Here is a 27,120-nt window from a genome sequence, read left to right as displayed (position 1 = left end):
TATGACGGATTGATTAAAAATATACAGTTTTAAGCTATATTATTTATACTTTACTTATATTTTTCCGATTCTGTGTACTGACCAAGATCGGAATAGTTTCTTCGTGGATTTACTTTTTAGTTCCCTCCCATGAGCAATTTGTACTTCTAACGATGCTCCATTATTTAATGCCAACCATGTCCGAATTTCATCAGTTGCTGCTGAGACTCCTAAAAATGACATGACATTTCAACATTTTTAAAACTTAGATATAAGAAACAAATGACGAAGGAAATATGTAGATTTTGCTGCATAGTTGTTCATTTTTATACCTAATAATTCATGAAGGCTGATTCGTCGACTAGCTAGCAACTCTTTACTAGCACTTCGAATCTCAAATATCAATAAAGATTGTCTTGGAACATTGTCGCCTTCTATGTGGAAGTCTATACTGAATTGAGGATTGGGCATAGCGGGTAAAAGTCGAGATTTTGCCAAAGTTTTACCATTATTTGCCGATGATGCAATCTTATTAGGACTGGTACAACTATTATTAAACATCAGATATTATCGTTAAAGCTGTAATGTATGGATTCATGTGATTGTTCTAACTCATACTTACGTTTGAAGTTTAATTCTACAATATAATTGAGCGATATGTGCAACATGAAGACCTTGTGCCTGCAGAACTTTACCTTCTATTCCTGAATATTTTTCTCTGGTACCATTGACAATTTTTAATTCTAATAAAGTGAGAATAGTATTTAATAAAATATACATAGAATAATTTCAATAATGAAATTGTTCTACGTGTACCTATCATGTTGAATTGAAACATCAAATAAGTATTTAATAATATTTATTAATCGATTTACGAACCATTTGGTCTCAGCCTTAAACGTGGACTAGACTGTCTTATTCTGCCGAGCATATCGGGTTGTGATACAGCATGAGCTAAGCCAGATTCTTGTAATAGCTCTGTAGCATCAGCTTCTCCACCCCCTCTGGGTTCTAGACTTAATGTTATACCCTTCGCATCATTCTTCTCTTCTATATTTACTTCTGACCGAAATCTACGAAGTTTTAGTCCTCTCTTCACCTAAAGTTATTAATATTCTTGTCAATACTGAGTCACTGTGGTAGAACTTGTAACAATTTATTATATTATGTTGGTGCATATGAGGTGTCGTTTTCTGGATGACTTTCTCTTTTTTTCAAAGATAATTCATTACATAAAGAATATTATATTAGCATTAAGAAACGTTTGATGATATTTCTTTAAAGGTATAACTACAAATACATTGATGATGATTATTGTCCTGTTTCATTAAATGAAAATAATAATAAAAATAAAAGAATTATTCGAAATATATAAAGCGATATGGAAACTATTGTAATTGAGTACACACCACATTTGTATCAATATAACATACCTTTGAAACTTGCTGAAAAAACGACATTCCACATGTACCTACCTAATATATTATAAAATATAATAAAGTTATTTCAGTAGCTTGATATATCCTACAATCTATAATTATATATTAAACAGTGGAAATGCATTGAAAATATAGTAAGAACACAAGTAACAAAGTTATAATGTTATTTTCAAGATTGAAATTACCTTTTGCTTCATGACACGGAAGCTGTTGTATTGCGGTAACTTCTTGCCAAAGCCTTGTTCCGGGCTTGGTGTCAGACTGTTATGAGATGATCGTCTTTCTCTCAATTTCGCCGCATCGGTGGTATCGATCACGTCCGTTACCGTTTCCGTGATAACGCTAGGTATCCATGAATTCTGGGTGCCGTTCATCTCGCTGGAATCTTTGCTTCCAATACTAGCTTTGTCTAATACCAAGCAATTCGTTATGGATACAGATAATTACAAAGCATGGAAAATCGAGACGTTTCTCAAGAATTAAATCGATTATCTACAAAACAGTTTACCAGATTGACTAGAAACTGTTGGTTTCAACAGTGTCACTGTGCGCGGCGGTGGCGGGGGCGGCACGACATCCAAATGTAGTCTCATCTTCGACTTTTCCATCGACGGTCTCCTAATAATGTTCGACACCGTTTCAGAGCTCTCGATATTCAGCTGCATTGAACTCTCGCTAATATTGCTGGCTGCGTACGTGCTTTGAGTCTGAAAAATATAAAACATACAATATGGGCTCAGAACACAAAACAACGAACAACAGAAGGCTGAGGTATCTCTCTATACTATTAAATAAGAAAGTCCTTTGGAGTTTGGTACCTCACACTCTTCGGACAGGACCTTAATCTTCAGTTCTACAGATCCGGTTTTGGTTCCCCTTAACGTAAACCAATTGGACTGATCGTTGTTCGACAATTTCCGGATGTCATCGAGAGTCAATGATACTTTTCCAAGATAATCTTTCATACCAAAAGTATCATGATCCCATAAAACCTATGTCAGAGACAATATATTTTGGAAATGTTCCACCAGTGTTCGTACATACACTCTAGTTGCTAAATATCGGGACGCTCATCGAATATGAAGTGAATGTATATTTGGCATTACGACATTGTTAACCTTTTCGGTACAAGTGGTTTAAAGAATGCTTATTGTGGCCGAAGAACGAGTATACAAGTGGCCTTCGTAATATTATTCATATGACTTCTCTTCGGCCGTCAGGAACAACGTCGCGCTTTGGTGTCGCCGTACCGAAAAGGTTAAAGGTCTCAAATTTTGTTTACAAGATATTAAAGCTCGATGGACAACACCTAATGTTAACACAAAGTAAAAAAAGGGGCCAAAAATATGAAATATCCCATCACTTTCATACAGAACACGGTTGTCCTAATACTTATGAATGGCACAGCGTATGTTGGAATTAACAAGATCTTACGACATCCAAGGTCTCGCCTGTCCTAGGCAAGCCCATGATGGAACTTTCATCCCAGCAAGGATTCAACGTCTTCTTCTTTATGCTGCTCTTGTATTTCGTCTCGTTGTTCAGCTTTAATTCGCAAAAAGGATCGCTAAACCCGTTCAAATCTTTCGCCATGAGATCCTTGGCTCGTATCAGCGTCACCTCCATCAGTCCGCTTCCGGTGGACAGCAGACTGGATACGTCCGACGAGGCAGGATCTATGTCCTTGTGGGTTAGTAGCAGCTTCTAAAAATAATTACAGGTATATACAGGGTGTCTCGGGCCGAGACTCTCGGCTAACTTGATCACCTCGAATAATGACTTAGCAGTACACTTTATGAAAATTTTGAGGCGTGGAACTTAAGTGGCATCAAGGGGCACATCATATAAGGTACATGTTTCTTTTTGTAGGTGGAGGCATTTCAAAGATTTCAAAGTCATTCTGATTTTTTCTAATAGAATGACCTATTTTTTGTACCACAGATCGATAGAGTATCAAATTCTGAGTAAAAATGTATTGATCTTCATACGTCTTAAACCTAATACTTAACGAGATATTTGTAAAATAATGTTTAATACATACTTACTACCTGGAAGCTATAGACTATAGATGCTTGAATTGACCCCCCCTCAACTTCAATAACACAGCGATTTCAATTCAGTGATTATTTTGTAAATATCCCGTTAACTATTAGGTTTTGGACGTATGAAGATTAACACATGTTTACTCAGAATTTGATACGCTATCGATTTGTGGTACAAAAAATAGGTGATTTCGTTAAAAAAAATCAAGGTGACAAAACAAACATGTACCTTATAAGATGTGCTCCTCGATGCCATTTAAGTTCCACGCTTCAAAAGTTTCATAAAGTGCACCGTTAAGTCAAGTCATTATTCGAGGTGATCAAATTAGCTGAGACACTCTGCACGAGGACACCGGCGTGGACAAAAATAAAACGCTATCACGGGAGTGTGGGGGTAGTAAATAAATAATTGCCGATATCGACTGTACACTGACTGCCTGTTGCATCCAAGGCAGGCTGTTCCTCTTCGTTTTCGGTTCGTCGTCCGACATGGGAAGGGCCAAGCTACTTCTACGACTGGTGACCACTTGCTGCACGCTTTTCACCGGATGGAACATTACGGACACCGTCATTGTTGACATATTGTTCGAGCCGCTGAGAGGCAGGTCTTTTCTAATTATCCATGTGCTGTCCTGCAATAACGTTGCTGTTACATACGAGAATGTTGCGAATGTCAGGTGTACCAATGAGTAATTCACTATTGTTCTTTAAATACAAGGCGATATGTCTTAAGCTAAAAATGTGTTTCTGACCTTTCACTGGCTAAAACAGCGTCGAATCTTGGAAAATCATTCGTAATATAAATGTAACAGACCTTGGACTTTTACAGAAATGAGTAAATACTTGATTTCGCCAAGAAATGGTAGATTACTTATCGGTACACCTAATATACAAGGTGGGTCGGAAATCGTAGTACAACCGGGCAGGCGGTGATTCTACGTTAAAAAAGAAGAAAATATTTTGGTATAACATTTTCGCATCCGGGGCTCCGTTTTCGAGAAACTCGACTTTAAAATTTGTTCAACTTGTAAACGATTTAGTACAATTTTCTTGTCGTGTATTAGTAGTAAAAAAGAATAAAAAATGACTAATCAGTAGAAACACTGCATTGTTTTATCCACACAATCATCAATGTTTGTAAACACTGTCCCAGACAGAGACAACCGCAGTAGTGGAATACGCGACAAGCAAATTGTACTAAATCGTTTACAAGTTGAACAAACTTTAAAGTCGATTTTATCGAAAACGTAGCCCCGGATGAGAAAATGTTATATGAAAATATTTTCTTCTTTTTTAACGTAGAATCACCTCCTGCCCGGTTGTATTACGATTTCCGGCCCCCTTGTATAAGGTGTACACCAATAGTTTACTATCACTGGTAACGTAATCTAAATTCACAATATCCTTCTGGTCTATTCTTTTAAAATGGCGGCGAGTGTGGCAACACGGAATACAGATATGATCCCTGAAACGGGTATAGGCTTCTAATGTTTTAGGAAATAAGTAGATTACTTTTTTTTGGTACACTTTTTGGTATAGAGGCTTTCTCGGGCCAGCGCCATACTATTCGCGTGCACAATTAAAATTCTGTTATAATAACACTTCCAAACAAAGGTGAAATGGTATCAGAGGCCACACTTTCTGATGCGAGTAACTTTTTTCTATGTGGACGCGTAGAGGTCATATGAAGGACAACTCTTTTTTTAAAAAGGAATCGTATATTTTTTAATACACTACTGGATGCTACTCGTTATTCCCTATATAAAGTACTAAGTCACTTATAGCGAATTAGAGCATTAAAAATTATACACATAGAAAAACGTTACTGGCGTCAAAAAAAATGTGCCACCTACTATTAAACTTTCGTCTGTGTAGTCCCAGTGTTAGAGACGTAAAAAAAATCTGTTAACGTTACGAAAAATAATACGAGCAAAAAGATCTACATTTTTATGTAATACTCTATTAATCATTGTGTGGGCAACCAAAATATTTACGGTTATTGAGCAATCGGAATACCTCTGTTCTGACAGATTAGATAAACATGGATAATTTTACTTTCATACTTTTCCGAAACTGTTAGTTTTCCCTTGCAATAATATACAAAGTGCTGTTTTAGACAAGAACATAAAAAATTGTGAAAGGAAATTTAGAAATGGGTACCTGGGTACCCGGTTGTCTACACAAGGGTTAACGGTTTCGAACAATTCGTACGCTAAATAGTTGGAAGAGGCGAGATGCGATCTGACCTGCGACAAAGACAGTATAGCGAGTCCAAGCATATCGCTGTCACTCGATTTCGCTATGTTCCAGGAGTACACGACGAAGCTCAACGACACTTGAGTATAATCCTGAACCAGAAACTGAGCCCTGGATTCCCAGCACGGCGATGTGGTACTTCGAACATAATGCGTGGTCTTCACCTGAGGATTTTAACAAAGAAGCAATTCCACTCCCGCTGGCTTCTCTTTCGTTTACGAGCAATAAACATAAAGTCTCGTGTAAAAGATTTCTACTGTCGTTCGACGGATATAAAAAAAATTCTGTACCTTCTTTCGATTGTTAAATAACATGCAGTAAGGGTTACACTGAGAATTGTCGCTGTTCAGATTGTCCGCCGAATGAATGTACACCACGAGCACTCCTGAAAATATTATTATCGTCGTTTAATCATGAAAATTACCTTACGAAATTATAAGAATCGAAATTACTGGTCACGTTGACGTATATTGCGATAGTGTGAAACAGTTGCTGGGCGTTGTGCTTGTAACAAGAAAACGAACAAAAACGAAAGAAACGTTTCATAAATTCATGCTCGAAAGCCACATCCATTACATATTATCATCGATACGACACTCATCGTGTGTGTGTGTGCGCGTGTATGTTTTTTTACCTGATTTTTGTGCTCGATTCAAATGTTTTCGCGACACTGAAAATACCAGAGACACTGATCACACCGTATAAAGAACAGTTCATTATTTAATAAATATTATGTCGTAGAAGGTATACTTATGTATGCCACTGTATGTTGGCTTTTGGGAAGTTAGGTACGTGTCGAGAATCGGTATATATTTAGATGATAAAATCGAATCGGAAATGTTACCTGAGAGATGTGAATTGTCTTCGGTTATTTCTGGTTGCGGTAGATCTGGATCCAATTTCGGGAGTGCTGTGTATTCTAATCGAGCGTTGATGTTTGGAATGTTTGCACTGTTGCGGGACGGTTTCTTCTGCTGCAATACTGTTTCGACTCTGCTCGAACAATGACAATTAAATTACGATAATTATATTATATTTTAAATAGAGTTGGGCACAATTTTATTTTTTTATTTTTATAATGATACATATGTAGTTGAATGCAGCAGTATCTAAGATCGTTATACTGACTTTTAGATAGTTAATGAGATTAAGTAATTGTTTCCCAAGTATCTACAGAATTCAAGAAGTAATTAGGGTAAACCAACCAGTAATTCACTGCATACCAGTGAATGACCATTAGGAAGGAAATGTAAATTATAAATTTAAAAATTATTAAATGTTCATAAATGGAGTGTAGTTACACTTTTAATATCCCATATTTTTAGTTTAGCGAATAATTCTTATTAAAAATATTTTCGAAATATAGCAGTCATTTACTGGGCTTTTACACGTTTTGTACTTCATAAATAATTTTTTAGAAGTTACGATAAGAATAAGTAATTATTTTTATAAAAATTTCAAGAAAAATACAATAGCTGTTTTAATGTTATAAATAAATACATTCAAGTATTAATCTCAAACGTCCATAAATTTAACAATTCGGTCATTCACTGGTTGGTTTACCCTATATATTACTATAATATAGTATAATACCATTTTATTATAAAAATTGGAATTTCCACGTTTAATCATGTAAAAATGGCAAAAAATATTTTCTTTATCTTCTATTCGTTATTTGAAACTTTTTATCTCGATAATAAATTTGCCCATCTCTGATTTTAATGTCTGCGAATGTAGATAGTATCAATCTCGTTTTTCATTTAAACAATAAGAATACTTTTTTCCGAACCTCGATCAATTGGATCGATTGTAATTTCTTTGTTTTTATTTAAATTATTCTTACAGTTCGATTGACTTTAATAAAAAGGAAGATTTCACATTGTATTAGATGAAATCAATAAGTAATCCACAATATTGTGTCAAATTTAATACTTATTTCTGAGGAAATCAGAAGCCTGTACCGTGTTATAGTGATAATTTGTCCTCGATCTCCAATGTTCGTAACCATTTCGAAAGAAGAGAAGCGTTAAACAAATATTTTAAATTTAAACAACGTTAAATATATTAAAAAAGAAATAGTAAATTACTTATTACATTTAATTTAAACTTCTTATATACTTATTTTCTGCTTTGGTATTACGTAAGATTTTGACGAAACATCATCACGAAGTACAAAAACATTATTTCATTGTGTATCGATTTAATAAGCAAATTTCCCTGCGTTGAAAAAGTGTTACGGAAACTTACATCTGCGAGCCGTCCCAGTTATAAACACCTAGCGCCAATTCGAAATGCGCCAAAGTGATCGTGCTGACAAGTCGTTTAGCTTTTAATTTGATGGATACTTTCTCGTTATCCAAGGCACCAACTAGGAACGAGACGTCCTCGTTCCAAGTGGAATTTAAGGGAGTCGTCACACTCCTTTGATCGCCTAGCGTTACCACCAGCCATCTCGCCTCGTCACCGATCGGAGCTACATAAGTACAATGGAATAACAGAAAATCGTTGCAAATTGAATATTAAGAAGAAAACTTTTTTCGTAGCAACTTTCAATACAATATATAATTATTTACTAATATTAAGATTCTTAGACGGAAAATTAAGTCTCTAATAATGAACATCGAAAAAAATTCCTCGAAAATGTGCTTCGAGTTTACTTGATAACAGAAAATCCCAAGAATCTTTTTCCAATTACCTGATTGTATCAATAATTTCAAAACTACATGAATTTAACGAATTTACATAATTCTAATCCAGACTGAACTCGTTTTAAGCTCCTCTATCATTCTACGGAAACAAAAATATACTGATTCATTTTAAAAAATGCAGGTGACCTTGAAATATCCAAAGTTCAACTTCCACTTGAAAAAAAAAACTATTAGCGCCATCGGATGGCTCTCTTCGTGCAGTGAAATTTTGGTTAAACAAATATTTCTGTGAACCTTATAGTTTCGAAGATATCTGTGGTGGTAATAGTTATTGTTCCACCCTGTATACATATATACAGTGTGTTGGTGTGTAACGTTTATTTTGTTTCTTTGTTTTCGAGTCAGTATGTCGAAAGAACACACACACGTCGATTACCTGAACAGCCATTTTGGGAGAGGACAACGGTGAGCACACCCCGGGGTATGGAATTCGCCATAAAATCCAATCTCGGCCCGGGCCGTTCTTGCGCTCTCAGATCCATCTCCAAGTGGCCCGGATCGACGATCCAGCTGGCCAGCGCGTCCGTGACCACTGCGTGGATCCAGGTCTTAATTAAAGGCATTTCCATCATTTGCACGGCCCGGAGGATTCTCACGCTGAACCAGACGTCCGGTTTCTCCAAGAAGCTCACGCTTAAAGAGGTTGCATGGGGAAACGGCGCCATGGAGTTAAGGGTCAGGGTGGCCAGTATCGTTCCCGAGAGTGATAGTTTCTCCACGGCCAAATCCACGTCCATGCCGACCCTTTAATAGAAAGTTTCATTATTTTTTTTTTTTTAACTTAAGTGTTACATGTTATCGAACGCCATCCGAGATTCCATAATAGCGTGATACTAAAGTATAGTAATTAATAGACTACGGATTTTATGCATTTATAGCTTATAGGGGTCTGTAGAATACAATAAAAGACAACACTTTTCATTAGATCCAATGAGTTCTCTGTTTTATTTTGAACTCTTTCTTTTATCTTGAACTTTTTCTTTTGTCTTATGTTATACCGATTTGTGTTTCAATATCACATACAGGGTGTAACAAAAGTGTTGAAAGTCCCTGAAATGAGTCACTCGTGAGGTGATTTGGAACAAGTTTTTCCTTAAAAAAATACCGATCAATCAGAGCTCGACCGACAGATTTGTGCTCCGATTGGTCGGGGTTTTTCGTTAATATCTCGTTAACAGAGCCTCGGATAAGATTTTTGCTAAGGAAAAACTTGTTCCAAATCACCTCACGAGTGACCCATTTCAGGGACCTACAATATTTTTGTTATACCTTGTATACCATTTTATTCGGGAGAGTTTGTAGAATAATTTGACGCACCAATCAACCGAATAACTGTTACTGTTTGAACACAGGAAATGCTCAAAGTTAAAAGTTTACATTATTCTTCGAAATCGAATTTCTCGAAAACTGAGGATGCTGGCGAAAAACGTTTGTAGATTCATAATCAGGACATAAAAATCTATAAGGAACGGTATTGTATGTTAGAAGTCCGTAAAAAACGTTAAAATTTGTTGAACGATGTTTTAATATATTTGACGGTGATATTGAAGATAATTTTTTGTTTGGTTAAAAGTTGATTTGTATGCATTTATCATTGTCAATTTGCAGTCAAATAACCCGTCGTTTGTTGCTTCATTTATTATCTGTAATTACATTCTTCCCGAAAGAAAATCGAGAGACAGAACCCCGTCAACGAGAACCGTAAAACTTCGTTTCGTTAGATGCCACACAATTATTACGGTACACTTTATAACGCGTAATTAATTATTCATGAATGCATTAATAATTCATAGACGGTCCACGCGAGACCCATCACCAGGATCCCATTAAACTAGCGTGAGCGTGGACCGTATTATATATTTCGAAATATTTGCCAACGAATTTAAAGAAACGCCGATGCATCGAAAATAGCTCGATTATCATACTGTTGTTGTGTGTTTTCGTTCACCTCTGATCCGTTAAAATACATATTTTAATAGAAAAACACAGAAAACGGAAACCGATAGGAATTCGAAAAATCTTATGAAACATTTTTCGGCATCTTTTTTCGTAGAGATGATTGGAAAGAAATATTTTGTATTTAACAGTAAACAAACAGTGTTAATGGTTAATATTATTATCGTTGATATTCTCCGTTCTTCAACGGCATTCTATATTATCTTCTTCAAGTATAGAAAGTAACACAAGATATGAGCTGTTTTTTGTTTGGTTAAAGTGGTACGAGGTCCACTTTCCTTTATGTGGCCATATTTAATGTTTTGCATTTTACCTCATTTAAAAATATTATTAAACCGCGATAACAAGTTTGTTTTATGTTTTTCAGCTTTCAGACATTTCCAATTTTATCATACGACCATTTTTATTAATATGTATTCTCTAAATAAAACAGTGTTTTTTTTGTTAACCGCGAATGGACTTATAAAAAAACTATTTATGTAATTCCATTTAACACTAACCGCACCGAGACTTTTATATACCTATTTGTACTGTATTTAAAACAGGTCATTTGACCGGCGGTCGGTACGGTTAGTGTTAACAGCCAAATTGACATTTGACTAATTTATGAGAATATTGCACCGTATTGACATTGCTATTATGAATATAAATCTGAATATAATATAAATCCATCTATGAGCTTTACATCATTTTTTGTTTGGTTCAAAATTGGACTTACACCACTTTCAATGATACTGTATTTAAATTATATTTTAGTTATACCTAATATAAATGTAGAAAAGTACCAACCCTTTCCCGAACAGTCTCGTTGTGATCAGCATACGAAACTGCTCGCAATCGAGCCGTACGTCGGCCTCAATGGACACTTTTGTTTGCCCGATTGGACCGTCGAGGTTGTCATCGTCGTTGGTGTAGTCTAAAGTTCTTACGCGTGTCACACAGGGGGTCTGTTCGCCAAAGGTGAGTTCCCTCAGCTCCAATGGTCCTAGAATGATTACATATTGCAATATACACCGCGTAGCGTAACTAGAAAACCATCCTAAAATTTTTAATTCTTCTACAGGATAAGTGATCCAATTACGGATGGTGTCCGTATTATGGAGAGTGATCTATCTCTCTATGAACTAAAAACACTGTATTTATACAACATCTGAGATAATTTTTTTTTTTATGAAGTTCAGTTCCACTTTTATTCGGAGGAACGAAAACATTTTACATTTGAACTCTTTTATTCATTAAGTTTCGTATTTCAATGTTGAATCTGTCAATTTGGTCATGACTCTTCAAACAGTCTAAGCGAAAGTGCTATTTTCTATATATATACATAATATATAGAAAATATAACTTTTTTTTCGTTTATTCGATATTTCACTAAATTTTCAATTATTCCATAAAAAATTTCTTTTTGGAGATTCCAGAAAAATGAAACTTATTAGAGAGCTCGAAAAAAGAACAATTATCAATACTTTCTTATTATTTCTTAAGAAAAACAAGACCATCGGGCCACTAATCGGTCCGTAATTGGGGTCAAAATAAAAACCAACAAAGTATGTCACGACGGAAATCGTGTTGAGAAATAATGATTCTCCAGAAAAGGATAGATTGTATTCCCCAGAAGAAAAGTGGTTCGTTTTTATTTTGACCACAATACGTAAGAATTGAAAATTGTAGGGTGGTTTTATAGTTAAGCCGCGCAGTGTATTGATGGCAGCTGTGTTAATGATAACTTCTAAGAAAACGTTTAATATGATGTTTTTCTTGGATCCTTTTTTATACCTAGGTAATGTCTATTTTCTATTAGATTTTTGGTTTTCAAATTAAGTTTTTATGCAATATCTATACAGAACGCTATTTCGTGTAACATTGTTTGCTGGTTTTTCGATTCAAGCTTCTTTTTTTATCAAATTTCTCTTACCGAGTATTCCAGGTTTAGCTTCATTTAATAACGGTTCCAGCCTTTCCTTCGCTAAGGAGAATATACTCGCGGCGCTGAATCTCCACCTGTGTTGCAGTTATAAAATTATATTATGGATTTGATATGTGCAGAACAAAAGGTATATAAAATAAAAATGTAAAATGTAAATACCTATGATCACATTTGTAAGAAAATCTGTATAATATAAATAATATAATTTTGTTTATATGTAGTGTATACTTATAAACATACAAAATCGATGTACATAACACCAAATAAGGGATGCGTTCAGTTTTTTTTAGATTTTTGACTTACAATTAGACCACTTTCATAACCAATGATTCAATTATACATTTTTTTAATACTGTAAAGAAAAATTATTTATAGAAAATAAATGATAATGTGAGAAAAATTGAATGAAAAAAAATCAATAATAAATTCAGAATTTTTGGTACAAAGAATTCATTACTTTTATTTAAATTAAAATGTAAGTATACCAGGGTTTGTTTCTTTAAACAAAAACGACTCAAATAAATTTAATAAAAATGATAATGCAATGTATTTGTTAACTGAGATTTCGAATTGTTCATAATGTATTTAATAAAGGTTCCATTCACACTTTCATGTTCGGTTATAAAATATAAAATTTCATTATACTTGAGTGCTTTGATTGGATCGATCAGAATATTTCGGTTTACAGAGTAGATTAACCTAATATTTAATGGCAGTACGAGCGTGAATATTATAAGGGTAGCCGTCTAATTTCAGACTAATGGATGACTCGCAAGCTTTCGAGGCATTAGTTTTTCGACCAACGCGATTTTATCAATAGATTGAAAGACTGACGAGGGAACGGTTAGCTATTGTTCATCGTTTTAACAGATCCGATAAACGGAGAAACGTTTTCCGCAATGATTTCAATTAGTTTCAATTGCAAACCTACATACCTTAAGAGAAATTTAACCAGTTTTCATCAAAACAAATTCCGTAAAGTAAGGCAAATTCGTGATTATTTATTATAAACTCGGCTGAAGCTTTTCTCTGACAGAATACAAATGATATAGGCGACGATTTGTCATGACTAGACTACGGATGTTTATGCAAATATAAATATTTTTTGTCCATTTTAAAAACGGTTCATAAAACTTCTAGGGTAGATATACTCGTCAAATGATGAAAAGACGTCCTAATAAACATAGATCGAAAAATTACTATTTTCCGAGTTATAAACAGTTTTTTGGTTCGGCTAAAGCAACTGATTTCTTCATTTCGGAAGCTATCGGTGCCGTATGGAAATTCAATGTACAATTGCAAGACAATTACAATTACAGGTACATTGTAATTTTACAACTACATTGTAATTGTAATTTAGATTTTGTCATTAGATTACATTTTGTCCAACTCTGAAAAAAATTAATAAAAATTGTTTATAATTTGGAAAATATTAATCTTTCGACCCATGTTTGTTAAGGCTTGTTTCATCATTTGGCGAGTACTATCTACACCCTAGAAGTTATGAATCCTTTTTTTGTCCCAGCCTGTATACACGCACAATATATCCTATACCGCTAGTTTTTGATCATTTTGAACGGCTTCTCGCTTTAATATTGATTGTTAACATAATAAATCCCTAAACCATAAACTTGTATGTTACTAAAAGAGAAATTAATGTTTAACCTATAAAGAAAAATTGAGAAAGGTTAAAAATAAGTACAATTTAATTATATGTAAGCTTTGAAATATTAAGATAACTGAGAACTAGTTTTTGATCGTTTAAAATATATAAAAAGTAATTTTTAATCAGATATTTTCGTGTTCAAAAATCATGAAATATACTTTTGTCAAACATTATTTATTTAAAATATTTAAGAGGGCACTTATTTAATATTAGATATAAAAATATTAAGCATTTAATAAATATGAAATAAATGTTATAACATATAAAAGTATTAAAATGTATAAAATATTAAAGAATAAAACATTTACATTTTTTCCTTAGACTATAATTTTGAAGCTAAATTTTTCTTTACTTTATTAGCTTCATCCTTTTCACAGATAATTTATTATGATTTATGTCCTCTAAAGATTGTTTTAAATTTTCTTCATTACACTTTTTAATCGACATTTTAGATTAAGTCTCATCTTAACAAATAGTTCAAAGAAAAGAATCAAATAAACTGATTTTTAGTATAATTATATATATAATTATTTAATAATTGTATCATAACGTACCTACTTATTTGTTACTTAGGTGATTAAAAATTAGTTATAAAAGAAAAAATAGGAACTAAATACTTTATCAGTGATTTTTAAACAAAATAATATATATAATACTAAAATTCTTGGTTTAAATAGAGAGTAAAATATTTAATACATAATGTATGAAAACCAATCTTTGATAGTTGCAAACAACGTGGAAGGAACCAACTTCGTCGTCTATGGTGCTCTCTTACTGCGATAGTAAGAGATGGCGCGTCCAAGAAGGGTTTTCTGCAAGTGCACTACCCTAACATTTATTTTCATGAAAGCTCACAACACTAACTGCTGTTAGATACAATACATATATTTTTGAATTGTCAATCTTTATTTCCGAAATTTTTATATAACTTATAACAGATAATTTATAAAGTTATAATTAATAAAAAGACTTAATGTATTGTATAAAACTTTTTGTAAACCCTCTTTCAAACGCCGAAAGGCATATGAAATAAGCGAATTACTATTACTAATTTTGGTCGACAATAAACTTAAACAAAGCCATTTGTTTCATCAACTGATTAAAAATTACTGCCCGATCAAGAACGAGTTCCTTAACGGTGTGCTGTGGCAATCCGAGTCACTGCGGCACCGAAACACGCGTACCGAATAGCTGTCCAGTTTAATACGCCTTTCGCCGCGACACGGTGCGAGGTAATGAATTAGCGTCATTATCGTTAAACCGCGGTTAGCCAGTGCAAACTGCTGGCGGGTTAGAACGTTGGCGTCATAAGATCATTGCGGAAGTTTTCGTTCCGTTACTGTATCATGTTCGCGGCGAGGATAACGACTGGAACTGAATGAAGGGAAAATTTTCATTCACCCCGGACCTACATGCAGTAAATCCTCGATGATTGTTCCAAGGCTCTTCGGCACTGACAAGGAAAGGTCCCCAAGTGAAACGCTGACTTTTTAAAAAGGTTTAACACATTGATCGCGCTTGGCATTCTGAAGCTAATGATATTTGTTTTAACCGCATGCGGCGATTAGTTTACGAGATATTTCATGTTCAGTGCTGAAGAGTCTCGAACACTCATCGAGGATTTATTGTATCGTCGCCTGAGTTCTTAACTGTTCTAACTGTATTTTTTTTTCCAAAAAAATGTAGTCAATCAATCTGGGTGCGTGCCTCATTGGTCTAAAACATACAAATTCACTATAATAAATATAAAGAAAATCAATCTAGAGAGCAACAAATATTCATTTAAGGCCCCTTTCCTCTTTAGTGGCCCGAAAAATGGTGATATTTAGGCATTTTTTTAGAGAACGTAAAGAAGACATGATAAAAGGACATCTTGACCTTTATTTCTTATACAAGGTGGGGCAATAACTATGTCCACTTTGAATATTGCCGTTATTTGTAATAATATGAAAAAATGTTATATACAAAACCCACACGGTATAGAGGGGGGCATATTGTGACACAAACATTTTCTACGTGGGTGAAAGCATAGAGGAGATTTCAAGGTCACCTCTATTTTTTTTAATGGATGCTATGTTTTTTTTATCGCGATGTGATAGCCGGTGTTGGGATGACTTCAGCGAGCTATTATTTAAGCTCATGCAAGGTCAAATGTGGCAGTAAAATAAACTTTCTTACATTACAGGAGATGCTCGAAGTGGTGGCCGTTTGCGTCAATGCAAAGTTGCAATATTCGTATCGCTGCATCACGTGTATGTCTTATCATTTCTGAACTTATTCTAGCACATGCTGTATTATTTTAATATATTTTGTTTCAATAAAAACAGGCTACGCGCTGCGATTGGTAACCAACGTTACCGCGGGAACTCGGCTGGCAGCCTCGCCCAGCTCGTGTTCTGATTATTCGGGGTTTTTCGTTAATATCTCGTTAACATTTTTGCTAAGGAAAAACTTGTTTCAAATCACCTCACGAGTCTCCTATTTCCAGATCTTCCAGCATTTTTTTACACCCTGTATATATAATTTTGTTACCATCAACCGAATAAATTCTAAATTATGGTTGTTTGGCATCTTTCCCCATTTGGCATCTTCCCTCAAATTACTTTACCGAATATTCTCATCGGAATTAGTTAATATCGTTCAGTTTTCGCATAGTTGGTTTATTTGTGAAAAGCACTGTATCGTGTATTAGAATCAAAGTTGGGAATCGAAAAGTATTGCTTAGTGTTCCGGAATTCTTGAACAGGTCTATCAACTATCCAAATAAGTATAGCGCCTCTTTCCAAACGAAATCTCGCGTGTTTTGTCCCCAATGGCTTCGAGACCCCGACAAACGAGAAAACAGAGAAGTCTGGGTCCGTTTCACCCGAACACGATGTATGGGCAGCAGGTGCAACCCGATCGTTCGCCAGACGAACTCAACAAAACGGAATATGTATTACTTTCGGAGCAATTGTTGCTCAGGCACGTAACAATAAGCTTTCTGAAGGCTTCTTATGTGGTCAACAAAAAAGCTCGTGCGAAATATGAAAAAAATTCTGAATATTAGTTTCGAAAGGTAATATTAATATGCAATACATAAGTAGTCCACTGTTTCTTTTGAATAAACATGGCGATAATTTAAGCTCGAAATGTCTTTCCGATCTCTTCATCTTTCATCCGTTAACTACATACAGAGAAGATTCATTTTGTAGAGATGAATTTGAATTTTTTTTTCACCAACGCAACCTACTGGGTAACTTCAGAGGCTCTAGTGTTTGAATATCTTGAATTGGTGATTGAAAAAATTATAATGACAAATAATATTCAGTTGGTTGTGTCACGAAGTTGTTCTTGTCGAATTATTGAGAGTCTGAGATAATATGTCTTGAGGTAAGGTTTAAAAATGTTGATAAACTTCGAAGAACGAAAGCAAATGTTATTGAAGTGACTGATTACTGATTAGCTAGAGAAAAACGTATTGAATTTGATTTTTAGATGTAATGGATGATTTATTGGTATAACTACTATATATCTTATTAAAAAAACAACACGATCAGAATAAACTTATGTTAATAAATCAATAGATATATCAGATGTACCTATCAATAAGTCATGCACTATTTCTTGATAAAATCATTATTTGTTTACACGGAAGTCAAGGAATTATACTGTGTCATTTGTATTCAGAATACGATTTTCCATCAACCTACACCGTTTTTACTTGGTGAAAAATCGAGAAGATACTTTCACCTTAAACGTATCGCCTCATAATTAAAATAAACAGTGGACTACTTAGTGGTACGGCGAATAGCTTTTTAATATTAAGGTCACCAAGTCTTGTGTGATATTAAATAAAAACATAATCTACAGTAATCGAGATCGGATATTAGTAAAACGTTGGGTTGAGATATTTATAATTTTTACTATAAACACTGAAAATGATTAAATAAGAAAGTGTAAAGGATAATGATAAAAATATCAGATGTTCCAATAAATAATCTATTACCTATCGTTAAATTCAATACTTCTTTTTTAGGAAATCAGGAATTCATGCTTTTTCACTGATTCTGTCTTCGTTTTTGGACATTCGTTGCGATTTTGAAAGAAAATGTAATTTGCAAACAAAGTGTATTAGGTGTACCAATAAATAATCTACCATTTTTTTAAATCACAAAGTTATATATTTTACCTTAAAAGTATGTTTCCTAATTTCGTCAAGTAATAGTGAATTACTTATTGGTACATCGAATATATTTACTAAACAATCGTTACACTTATAATCGTTAAAATTTATTTACATGTGACTATCGAGAAGATAGGTATTATCCTGCGTATCGTACTATCATTTCAAAGAAACATTGCAGATTTCATAAGAAAGTAACACACTTTGAAAGGAATCTTGGATGAGAGTTCGGAGAAGAATAATCTTTAAAGATTCATAGATGGAATCTAACTCGGAATCTTGAAGCTGGTATAATGCAAAAATACACGTATCATTATTATAGATTTAATCGAATTAGAAATTCTACGACTTTTAACGTGTTTCCCCGTTTCCCGTTTGAGAAGATCGAATCGCCACGCGAACTTAACATATATCAGCTAAATGAATTGTTCGTTTATGTTCTGGTATCGTTTAGAAACTAATTTATCACGATTTCATTCATTAACAATTGATAGAATCTCGTTCAAGTGTGCATTATAAGAAAGAGAAATTTTTTTGGTGCGTATGTTAAAGGAAGTACATATCTACATAGTAAAAACCACGAAGATTTATAATTACAATAATTAATCATTTCTTGCAAACATTTCCGTAAACTATGTGTTAGATATGCAAGAATTTTATCAGCGTTACAATCGCTATTAAAAAATATTTCCCGGCTATTTGCCTCGTATTGCGATAAAGACAAGAGAGAAACCCGATGATTTATTGATTGTTTTAAATAATAACTGTTAATGTACAAATTTTAGCCATACATTTCTTTCTGATATGCAATTTAAGCTCTTAACAATGTAATATGGATCGTAATTTTCGATCTAGAAAAGTTATGCACTTATTATTTACAGTCTGACAAGAAAGAAGTGTTTTAAATCGTCGTTTTTTAATGTACCTATTCTTTTATACATGCGTGTACAGAGAATAAAATAATTTGATTTAAAAAAAAACGATTCATGGAAGTTCTATTGGGTCTATAAAAAATCATATAAATGAAGAAATCGTGTCTTTTATTAGACACGGTAAAAGAAGTATAAGAAACGATCCATAAAAGTTTAATTTCTTTAATTCTATCTTAAAAATTAATACTATTACAAGAAAGTTCACTAAATCAATTTTTAATCATTCACCGTAATTATCTATGTATGTACTATTTTATATAAATCATATATTATATTTTAATTTAATTTTATTATATATTACATATTTATATACTGTACATTTTCTATTAATTAAAAAGATTTACTCGAAGAGTAGAGGTTTACCTTAATGGTCTTTATAAGAAATAGAACGTTAAATAACCCTTTTATATAGAGACGTAATAATAGTTCTAAAAAAAAATAATCAACGATCACATAAAATCATATGGGGAATCGATTGCATTTTCAGTTATTTGACTTTTCTGAAACACTTGACGCATATAAAGTGAAAAAATATTCGTGCACGTTTGTACTGTTATAGATTAAATTATAAAAACGAACATTTTATACAAACGTCACTGCTTTCCGCACTAAGGAATGTAATAGATTTAAGATAAGATTAGATATTTACCAAATATCGGTAAACTTCTCATTTTACTACGTTCCGTTTATACATATTCGTGTGTACCTATGCTATGAACCCAGGCATATCCACGCTTTAATAATTCCTTGCCGTACGGACCATAAGGCATCCGTGCTAGGAGCGGCAAGATTCATTTGGCCGCGCGTATGCATGCATGGAGAGTATCAGCGAAATGTGAAAGGCAACGGTTATACGCACGAGGAATGTGGAATGTGTTTACAAATGCCTACATAGTATGGTTATACGTCCGTGAACAACGTTCATTCACCCACGGGGAGGGGACACATTTCGAGGCATTAACAATCACGCGATATGCCAATGGAGATATCATTTCGATCGCGTTCCATTATCGCCAGTACTCGCGAACCCGCTGTTACGAATGAAAAAATCGAAGTGTAATAATTATGATGGAGACCGATTACAATCTCGAGTGGATATTCCGATACAATTCCATGACATCTAAAAAGAAAAATATTAAACAGTTTGTTTTTCTTTAAATATTTCGTCATTGTTCTGTTAGTTAGAAAACTTTTACTGATCGACAATGTGGCTGCCAGTAACATGGCGTTTTCTTCTTTAATTACGCGGATCATTTGAAAAGTTCTTGGCGCGGAAAGAGAACTTAATAGTTTTTCAAAATTTAGTAATCTTCAATATACTAATCTCCTCTAACATCAGTGTACTTGAACCAGGGACTTAAACCAATATGATTTTGATATCGGTATTATGCTATCACAGCTACACCGAAACCGATATATTACCGAAAATCGAAATAAACACCGGTATTTTTTCGGTTTCTATAAGGGTAGGGCTTATATAGGGTTATGTAGGGCGAAGGAACGACCGAAAATACCGGTATAATACAGGTATTTTACGTTTCGATAAAAGTTCTTGCTGGAACTAACGATATTACACTTTTATAAACCCATTGTGCTAAACACTCTCGAGAAACTTGCACTCGAATTCACTTCTGACGATTCTTGGGAGACGCGGCAGACGACATGAAAAGCACTTTTGTTCAAGCAGCTGTCTCTATACGTAATATTATTGCAGTATATTGAGTTAATACTTTACAGTTATTCATAAAAGAATTAAAAATCTTCGATTAACTAAACAATTTTGCAACAGATGTAGCCTAGTTATAAAAGATATCTCTAGTGAGCGACAATATAGACGCCAGTAAACATCACCTTATTTAAAAGCTCTTTTCTCTAACTCTTATGATTACCGATCAGACAGATCGTTTTCTTAATCTAATCGGAGAGAAAATAAAGTTTATGAGTTATAATAATCTGCAATAAACGAAAAATTTTTGAACAGATGTAATCTACATACATAGTTACTTTAAATTAAAAGATATATCCAGTGAGCGACAATATGGTCGCCAGTAACATCACCCTATTTGAAAGCTCTTTTCTCTAACTATTAATAATTACTAATCAGACAAATCGTTTTGTTTATTTAATCAGAGAAAAATCCAAGTACTTTGATAAAAATTCACGATGTCTAAAAAAACAGGAAAATTGAAATTTTTTAAAAATTAATTTCTTCGTTACTTTACATTAGATCTTCAGTGAACCACAATATGGCCGCCAGTAACATCAGTCTATTTGAAAGCTCTCTTCTTGAACTATTACGATTCTTAGTCATAAACCTTGTCTTGTTAATCTAATTAAGAAACCAATCAAATTGTCTACTCTGTTAAATAGAAGATAAAATTAATATTCACCATTTGTTGAGGAGTAAACTTAGCCATTCGGCGGTTTCGTCCTTATATAGAGCCCTTCTTCGACGCAGCCTACCCAGTTCCTGTTGGATCGCTGACTGAAGAAGCCTCGATATTCTTGTTTTAAATATCGTCCCTGCTAATGCCAGAACCAGCACCAGCCATGCCAATGATAATCCCGCCGCGCCTATTATCCACGCGATTGCAAGGGCCACGCTAAGGTACAGTGCACCGCGAATGGCTTCAGCCTCCCTCTGGAAAGAAAGCATAACCGTTCTGTCAGTAATACCACAATAACCGCTTAACTAACGATTAGCCAAAATTTACACCGAATTTTTATAGATTTATTTATGCAAAGGAATAATTATCTTTCGTAGGTACAGTTTCATTCTTTTAACCCTCAGACTGTTTGGATCAACGTGACCCAAAGTCAGTGTTTAATTCTTAACCTCTTGCTCTATGATTTTCATGACGTTTGCAGACTCCAGAATTATATTGTTGTCGATAGTTTCCCAGAAACGAAAGGAATTCTGTACTTATCGCAACTGTACTTTTACTGTGAAAGTAAAATATTACTGCCAGCAACATGGAATTTCACTTCAACTCAGAGAAAACCGAATAATATTCTTCTTTGTTGAATCGATTTTGAAATCGTCAACACGATTGTGATTCGATGGTATAAGGCAAGGAGTTAATTACGTTTTTTATTGTAGAAATATGTAAACTGATTTGACAACCAATACATGGGCGTAGCCAGGTTATCAGTCAAGGGGGTGCAAAAATATTAACACATCGACTGCTACAGTGAAAAAGGCTGTACGTAGCCAGACAGTCTTTATTTTGTTTTTAAAGTTATAAATCGTTGAAAATGTATGCGTTTTTTTAATAGAGGTTGTTGGTGGTGTTTCAAATTATATATCGTCACATTTTTTTCTAGTAGGGTGGGGCAAAAGCTACTTTTTTCCGGTAAGTGCATCCCCCCCCCTGACTACGCTCATGAACCAATAACTTATACCAATTGTGATCCAGCGATAGTCAAATGTATTTCCTTAATTTTATTTTATTTCAAAGCCAAATTCAATTCGAGGAATAATAACGCGATAATTTATTAAACACCGCACGAGGATTAAATCGTAAACAACATGGAAATAGCCATTGTATGCATACTGTATGCGTTTTTTTCCCTGTATGCAATATAGTGAGAAACAAAATGATTTTCTTGTTATGGTGTTACTAATTAAAAATTAATAATTATTAATATTATTAATTATTAAGTTCTGTTATAGAATACAAAGGCATTTCGTGTATCAAAAGAACGAAAAGTAATTCTTTACGTTATCATGTTCTGTCGAGGAACTTGCTGCATATATTCTTACAGGAGTATGATTTATAAAATGGTATGTAAAATTAGAATGTTCGTGACATGTTTTTTTACAGTATATTTGAACAGCTATGTAGAGTGTCACTGTTGTCCAAGATTTATTATCCTCACACGGTTTTAGGGTGATCTTTATGTAAACTACCGGTCACAGAAAAGTGAACATTTTGAATGTATTAGTGAAATTATATCTGCTTTATTTTGTTAAACTTAACACCGAAGAAAATAATACAAGATTATAATCTACAGAATGGTAGCCGCCTTACAATTCAAAGGTTCTTTTTAAGGGGAAGGTATTTTATTTTTTTAAATCCCCATAAGCTGTCGTGTTCTTTGAATATAAACGAAATTTTGCGTGACATCCAAACATATCAATAACATTCAAGTGGTTTTTTTGTCCTTAGTATTTACGCTCTTCAACATTTTTTCGTATCTTTAACAATATTCTTTAAATGAGAGTTTTGTATTTTTATTGTTTCTTTGAACCTGATACCGAACAGCGACAATTTCCGTGGTTCCTTATAAAAAATGTATCGATACCAGCGAGCGAGAATGAAATAAAGGGAAAGTCGCAGAGAATAAAAATCATTACTTCTTCGTCTCGCTGGTATATAGGGCATGATCCTTGCACGCTCACGCAATATCGCGTGCACGAATATATAAGAAGTTTCTCGGGCGTCATGGAAAACGTCATTAACCCCTGGAATGATCAGATTATGTCGCATAAATAAACGGAATTGATTTTAATCAAAAAGTTTCACGTGATATAACGCGATTTTACAGAAAACACCGCTCGGATCACTGGCTTGCGAGCTGATATTTCGTTTTAATGCTTCTTCCAAGTGAAACCAACGAAGAATAAAAAGTTACGCTCGTGTGTTCCGAGCAAACAGAACGATTAGCGTTTGTGGTGCAGAAAAAAAAGCCAGTGTACACATCCGTGTAAAGGTAATTCGTACACGTGTCGCTGGTAATAGCAAAAAGTGTAACTTTGCATACATATGGGAGGAAAGTTGTAATTAAGTCGATGGGAAAGGAGAAAGTTACGTCGTGAAAACCGGTCATATAGTCTTTTCAATATATTTCGTTTTCTCTCAAATTGAATACACACGTGTGTCGGAATAATCAGAAATTAAATGATACAATTTAGGTTCAGTGTTCCTTCAGAAATCGTCAGATATTTTCTGTTCATATTTCACCGAACTGTGTATACTAAATCACAATAGATCACCTAATTGCGAAACGTTACCGTATGGCCTTACGTATTTAATATACGAAAGTACAGTGATTCCTCGATGAATACGACACGAACGACGGTGTTATTCTCACCACTGGGGGATTCCCCCTCAAAAACCAATCAAAACAGAGTAAGCAGAAGCTAAGCATAGGCTCGGTTTCGTGCAAGAAACAAATTTATGAGAGGCTGAAAACTTTTCCGCCTTGCTACGAATGCTCCGAAGCGGACTCGAATTCGTCGCACTCATCGAGACATTACTGTATCTGGGTTACAGAAAGTACATGTCTACATTATTATTGGATGCCCAATGAATAATGAGTTTCTGTCAGATTCAGCATTTATTCGTAAAGAAACCAAAAATCGATGCTGATTTAATAACAATCGTCCTTGTCCTTCACCATCTTCCGCTATCTTGAAAAATATTTTTATTTCAACTGCAATTAAATTATACCATCATATTTTTGAAAACAGAAAAATTGTGAATTACTCACTAGTACTCTTCATACAAATAAATTGTTTATGACAATTATGACTCGAATATCGTTCTATTTTTCTCTCGACGTGTCCTTCGATTCGACACGCGATTTAAGGATACAAAAGAAATGGCCGCGACGTCTCTTGTCTCATATCGTGCACTTACGCAACGGCAACACTACCTGCCCTGTCAAGATCGTAACATTTCATTAATTAGAAAGTTGTTCAATGCTAAGGGACCGAGTTCCATCTGAAAAACAACTGGTCACGTCGGGACGGAGGGTTTGAATCGATGATACTTTTAATCGTTCGCAACATAAAGTGAAATGCTTCCTCCGATGTCGTTTTGACAATCGTTCGCTCGTGTAAACAGAATTATAATAATAAAATAACAAATAAAATATAAAAAAACTAATAAAATTATTATCTATCGATATCTCTATGTAATTAAATCGTTTTAATACACTGTAGATCACAAGTAATTTCCATGTCGTTTTAAAATTATTTAAAGTTTTAAATTATTAAATTTTAAGTTTTAAAATTGTATATCGTAAATCGAGAAAGTTTGATTCAAAGAATACAGTACAAGATTCAGGTTAAAGACGAACATGAATGTGAAATCGTCATTGTTTTATATACAGTGGGTAAAAAAAAGTATTCGTACACCCTTTAAAACAGAACAACTCTCTCAAAATTGGACCAAGTGACTTGAGTTTCTTTGTGAACTTAGAAGTATTAGTGTACTAAATGATGTGTTAACAAAATGTTGAAAAGGTTGCAATTGGTCGGAATCGCGAAGAAAATAGTAAAGCTCGCTTTTTGCGACTTGTTTATTTGAGATTGTAATGAAAATTTAACGAATACATTGCTTAGAATTATGTTAGTTATATACATGCTGAAAATTTCATCGAAATCGGTTAACGTTGTTATGAGATACAAAAGGTTAAAAATGTTGAAAATCGCAGTTTTTCGCGACTTTTGACCTACAACTGTAGTAAGGTAAATGTGCCAGTGGTTGGACACGTCCTGGTGATTGGAAGTTAACGTGAATTTTTGTTAATATTACATTTTTTTTAAATAATAGCGAACTTTAAGATAGAAAATAATTATCCTTAGTTATTTCTCATCATAAATGATATAAAAATGTTCGTAAAAGCGCGATGTATTGTATAAAAAAAATATTATCATTTAACAATCATGAACTTGAGGCGACATGAATGCCTTCATAAATGTTTCGTTAACATTGTGAGCGCATTTCTTAAGGTTCTAAATAATAAATAATTCGTGTGTTTCTATTAAGTAAAGGTTTCTTGTATTTATTAAAGTCTCCAGAATTCATACCAACTTTGTTTTAATAAAACTGTTTTCTTTTAATGTCGAAATTACCGAGTTTATTTACTGGTACATGAGAATGCTAATTGCGTAGTCGTTGGACGCTTGTCCAGTCACTCGAGCAGCATCGAGCAGAGAGTTAGTGTATGACTTAACAAATTATTTTCGTAATAACAATATTTGACTTTGGAAGCTCGTAGTTTTTATTACATATTTCATACATAAATATAAATATCATATTATTTTGATACAGCCATAACCTAAGCGATTCACGTACTGAATATTCATTAAAAATCACCTATCTATTTCATTTCTTTTGTTTCAGGAATTTTTTATAACAACAAGACTTTCAAGAAGAAGAATTAAAGAAGCGTATAAAAAAAGAAATACTAGAAGAGAAAAAAAAACAAAAATTTGCTGCCAGGAAAGTTGCAAAAAGTGTTAAAAAAAATTAAAAACAAAAAAAGGAATAATTTACGTTTTGTTAATTTTCTTTAACATTGTTTGATTTTAATTTTGTTTTATTTAAAATATATATTAAACGCACTATGTTTGTTTTTAATGCACAATTTCCTAAATGTATACAGATAAATGTTTAAAAGCTTTTACCAAATATATAACATACATAATAATAGAATGCAATTTTCCCTTAGTGTTATTTATTTATTAATTTATAATGTATACCTTTATAGATTTAGTTCACAATTTTTATTATTTTATTTATTTATAAATTTGTTACATTTTTATTTGAATTTTTACAACATAAAAGAACAGTATGTCATGTTTTACTATTAAAAATTAGCTATGAATAATTTATCGAATGTTATGTCCAAACACTGGGACAGCTGAATTTAATCACTAGGACATGCCGTAAATTCAGTCCAATCACTCGGCCAAATGAACGCTTTTAGATATTCATAAATTTTAATACTTTTTTTGCATGTAAATGCTTTCTTATAACGACTTGTCTGGAAGAAGAAATTCTGTTCTATCGATTGAATGTACTTTTTTGCCAATCTATATTATTTGAATATATAAAAACTCTTCGTAACCGCAATCTTCGCCTTAAACGTTCAACCACTGGGACATTTACCTTATATCTAAAGATTCTTACATCTTTTGATGCCTGTTACGCGTTTCTGTATTTACCGATTTTAATAAAAATTGCAGCATGTATAGAACTGACATAAATCATTGCAATGTATTTATTAAATTTTCATTACAGTCTCAGACAAAAAAGTT

General features: G+C 33.6%; 1 protein-coding gene across 1 annotated transcript; it reads right to left on the bottom strand.

Moving 5' to 3' along the window:
• Positions 1-54: 54 nt before the first annotated feature.
• Positions 55-21,927, bottom strand: LOC107186148 (tricalbin-1-like). Its single transcript, XM_015573960.1, has 18 exons — positions 21,907-21,927; positions 21,461-21,711; positions 12,296-12,381; positions 11,170-11,365; positions 8,792-9,168; positions 7,964-8,189; positions 6,561-6,709; positions 6,007-6,101; positions 5,707-5,880; positions 3,895-4,092; positions 2,853-3,122; positions 2,237-2,410; positions 1,927-2,125; positions 1,604-1,827; positions 859-1,078; positions 602-722; positions 312-526; positions 55-209 (listed from the first exon to the last, which is right to left on the bottom strand). The coding sequence occupies exons 1-18, from the start codon at positions 21,925-21,927 to the stop codon at positions 55-57; spliced, it is 3,351 nt and encodes a 1,116-aa protein (XP_015429446.1).
• Positions 21,928-27,120: the final 5,193 nt, after the last annotated feature.

The sequence above is a fragment of the Dufourea novaeangliae genome, unplaced genomic scaffold, assembly GCF_001272555.1.
Source record: "Dufourea novaeangliae isolate 0120121106 unplaced genomic scaffold, ASM127255v1 scaffold76, whole genome shotgun sequence".
Lineage (NCBI taxonomy): Eukaryota > Metazoa > Arthropoda > Insecta > Hymenoptera > Halictidae > Dufourea > Dufourea novaeangliae.
This window is presented reverse-complemented; position numbering and strand designations above follow the sequence as displayed.

What these genes read in the sequence shown, in the direction of transcription:
- LOC107186148 (XM_015573960.1), bottom strand. Translation starts at nt 21,927, where the DNA reads ATGAAAATCATAGAGCAAGAG. An exon ending in TATTTAACAATCGAAAGAAG is followed by an intron (nt 5,881 to 6,006) that starts GTACAGAATTTT and finishes TAAAATCCTCAG; the next exon opens with GTGAAGACCACGCATTATGT. An exon ending in CAGCCTTCATGAATTATTAG is followed by an intron (nt 210 to 311) that starts GTATAAAAATGA and finishes TGTCATTTTTAG; the next exon opens with GAGTCTCAGCAGCAACTGAT.